This window comes from Phyllostomus hastatus, unplaced genomic scaffold (genome assembly GCF_019186645.2).
Source record: "Phyllostomus hastatus isolate PE091 unplaced genomic scaffold, TTU_PhHast_1.1 phas_scaffold_78, whole genome shotgun sequence".
Taxonomy (NCBI): Eukaryota; Metazoa; Chordata; class Mammalia; order Chiroptera; family Phyllostomidae; genus Phyllostomus; species Phyllostomus hastatus.
In genome coordinates, this window is record NW_025334041.1 from 90,663,085 (window position 1) to 90,666,314 (window position 3,230).

At 35.5% G+C, this 3,230-nt stretch overlaps 1 protein-coding gene across 1 annotated transcript in view; it reads left to right on the plus strand.

Moving 5' to 3' along the window:
• The window catches only part of RAB1A (RAB1A, member RAS oncogene family), a 33,740-nt gene extending 30,747 nt beyond the window's left edge, over positions 1-2,993 (plus strand). The window contains exons 4-6 of the mRNA XM_045828821.1: positions 540-635; positions 1,834-1,965; positions 2,179-2,993. Of these exons, the coding sequence (XP_045684777.1) occupies positions 540-635; positions 1,834-1,965; positions 2,179-2,376 (426 nt within the window). The 3' untranslated portion in view covers positions 2,377-2,993. The remainder of the gene's footprint in view (positions 1-539; positions 636-1,833; positions 1,966-2,178) is intronic.
• Positions 2,994-3,230: the final 237 nt, after the last annotated feature.

The following is a 3,230-nucleotide window of genomic DNA, read 5'->3' on the forward strand; positions in this document are numbered from 1 at the left end:
ATCTAAGCATGTTTTTGGTGTTTAAGCCTAAATGGCTCAAGTATGGCAACTTTTAAAGTGAATTTTATCAAAGTATTTTGAATCATCTTCCTTACATTGACTCTAGGATTAAGATAATACCTTCCAGAGATGGTTAAAATGTTTTTCTTGATTGGCAGTCATCCGAATGTACTATGTTAAAAGGGGTGTTAGGCCAGTAGCCTTCCTATTCAAGTCAGCCTGTTTCTGCAGTCATACTGAATGTCTTACACAGTGCTAAGGGCTGTAGGGAATATGAAGAGTTTGACATAGTTCCTGATCTCAAAGACCTTGTGATACTGGTAGCATTACTGCAAACTAAACTAGAGGCACTACCTTCTTTTCTGGACCTTCAGGTATTTGGTAGTTACCATGTAATTTACTAGTGTGCACACTGAGGGCTAATATCTCATCCTGGTCATTTCCATAACTGTGTAAATGAACTGTTCTCCCTCCTCCTACCCTATTCCCCGACTCTATCTTAATGGAACTGTTTGGATGTCTTGATTGTTTTACAATAGTGGGACACAGCAGGCCAAGAAAGATTTCGAACAATCACCTCCAGTTATTACAGAGGAGCCCATGGCATCATAGTTGTGTATGATGTGACAGATCAGGTAAGTTCCAGGAAGAAACTGTGTTACAGTGACAAAGTGGGAAGTTACTATTTGATAGCCATCCATATTATTTATGTGGTGAAAAACTCTGTCCACTCCAAATAAGTTAATCACATAAACATTATTTTGGGTACCTAGTGGTGGCCAACCAAAATTTCCTATTTTCCTTAAATAAATAGAAAATCTAGTAATTGGTTTTACACTTGCTTTCAAGGGACTCTGGTTATATTTATTATCAACTAAATAAATAATCATTTTGGCACGAGTTTATTTGGGAGTGTTGGGTTGTTTGGTTTATACCATGTTCTTGGTGTTAAATATTAACAGGAATTTGCCTGGTAATTAGACTTGTTAGAATGGCAAAAAGCAAGATTATGGGTCTCTTCCTTCAGCATGTAGTTCGGAAATAGGATGAGGTAGAGGAAGATTTTAGGATAAAGAGAAACAAAAGATTGCTTTTGAGAGAAGGTGAGGGTTGCAGGTATAGTGGAAAGAATGTGGTTTAAGGACCATAACTATTGTTTTGATTAGAAAATTAGAAAATTTCAGGGTTGGTTTTTTTGCTATCAAAAATTAAAATAAACTTTTAGAACTTATTTTTTCTTGTAGCAAATGTTAATTGTTACCACAACTATGATATCTAATTAGGAGATACTTAGAATCATGACTTTAGATTCAATACTATGAGAAATATTGGGTGAATGATATAACAGGAAGGAAAGTTGTTAATTTCAACACTCATGTCAATACCATGAATTATTTAAAAATGAAAAATTTCTTCCCCTTAATATGACTGGAAAACAAGCATCTTTATTTTGGACCCATTTATTTAGTAACATTTTTTGAGTCTCTAGTAGTAAATACTTAAGCTATCCATACACCAAAATAATCAGATTTTGATTCAAATTTATCAAATTTGCTTGAGCTGCTGCTTGACACTGAGCTGTATTTCTCTCTCAAATAAGGTGTTTTTATCTTCAAGCCTTCAAATTCCAATTTCTTACTTAGGTACGGGTAGTCATTTTAATGTTATCAGTTCACTTCTTAGCCAGCACTATAGTTATTTTGTAGCTAGAGTTGTTTCACCGTCTCTTCTTAGGTCAAGAAAGACACTTTTGTTTATCACTTGCTTCATTAGAACAGTTGTTAGGTTACAGAGAACTATATTAATCATTCTAAAAAATGTCTGTCTTCTTAGGAGTCCTTCAATAATGTTAAACAGTGGCTGCAGGAAATAGATCGTTATGCCAGTGAAAATGTCAACAAGTTGTTGGTAGGGAACAAATGTGATCTGACCACAAAGAAAGTAGTAGACTACACAACAGCAAAGGTATGTTTAAAGTTTGATTTTCAAACTGAATGTGAAGGTGAACCACCATCTTGGCTTTTAAAACGTGCACTAGAATGCTTTGAAATGACAATTTTTTTATGGTGCCTGTTTGGATTCAGTAAACTTAGCCTTTCCTTAACCGCCCATTTTAGGTAGAAATGCACTAAGTGAAAAATATTTTTCAATGTTAATTGTGCCTTATTATTCTCTTAGGAATTTGCTGATTCCCTTGGAATTCCGTTTTTGGAAACCAGTGCTAAGAATGCAACAAATGTAGAACAGTCTTTCATGACAATGGCAGCTGAGATTAAAAAGCGAATGGGTCCTGGAGCAACAGCTGGTGGTGCCGAGAAGTCCCATGTTAAAATTCAAAGCACTCCGGTCAAGCAGTCAGGTGGAGGTTGCTGCTAAAATTTGCCTCCGTCCTTTTCTCACAGCAATGAATTTGCAATCTGAACCCAAGTGAAAAAACAAAATTGCCTGAATTGTACTGTATGTAGCTGCACTACAACAGATTCTTACCGTCTCCACAAAGGTCAGAGATTGTAAATGGTCAATACTGACTTTTTTTTTATTCCCTTGACTCAAGACAGCTAACTTCATTTTCAGAACTGTTTTAAACCTTTGTGTGCTGGTTTATAAAATAATGTGTGTAATCCTTGTTGCTTTCCTGATATCAGAAAATGTTTCCCGTGGTTGGTTAGAATATATTTTGTTTTGATGTTTATATTGGCATGTTTAGATGTCAGGTTTAGTCTTCTGAAGATGAAGTTCAGCCATTTTGTATCAAACAGCACAACCAGTGTCTGTCACTTTCCATGCATAAAGTTTAGTGAGATGTTATATGTAAGATCTGATTTGCTAGTTCTTTCTTGTAGAGTTATAAACAGAAAGATTACACTATCTGATTAATAGTTTCTTCATACTCTGCATATAATTTGTGGCTGCAGAATATTGTAATTTGTTGCACACTATGTAACAGAACAACTGAAGATATGTTTAATAAATATTGTACTTATTGGAAGTAATATCCAACCGTATGGTGATAAGTATTGTTTTAATTCTTACGGTTAAAGGGAAATAGAACCTTGCATTCTTAAAACATCCATTCATGTGTGCAACCAGGGCGTTGTAGACCTACCTTAGAGCAGTGGTCAGTGTGCTCTCCAGAAGATAATATCCAGTAAACGACCTAGGGAGGCTTCTGTGCCAGGCAGGCATTTAACCAAGCTTAGTGGTTCAGGAAGATTAAACTCTTTGGAAAA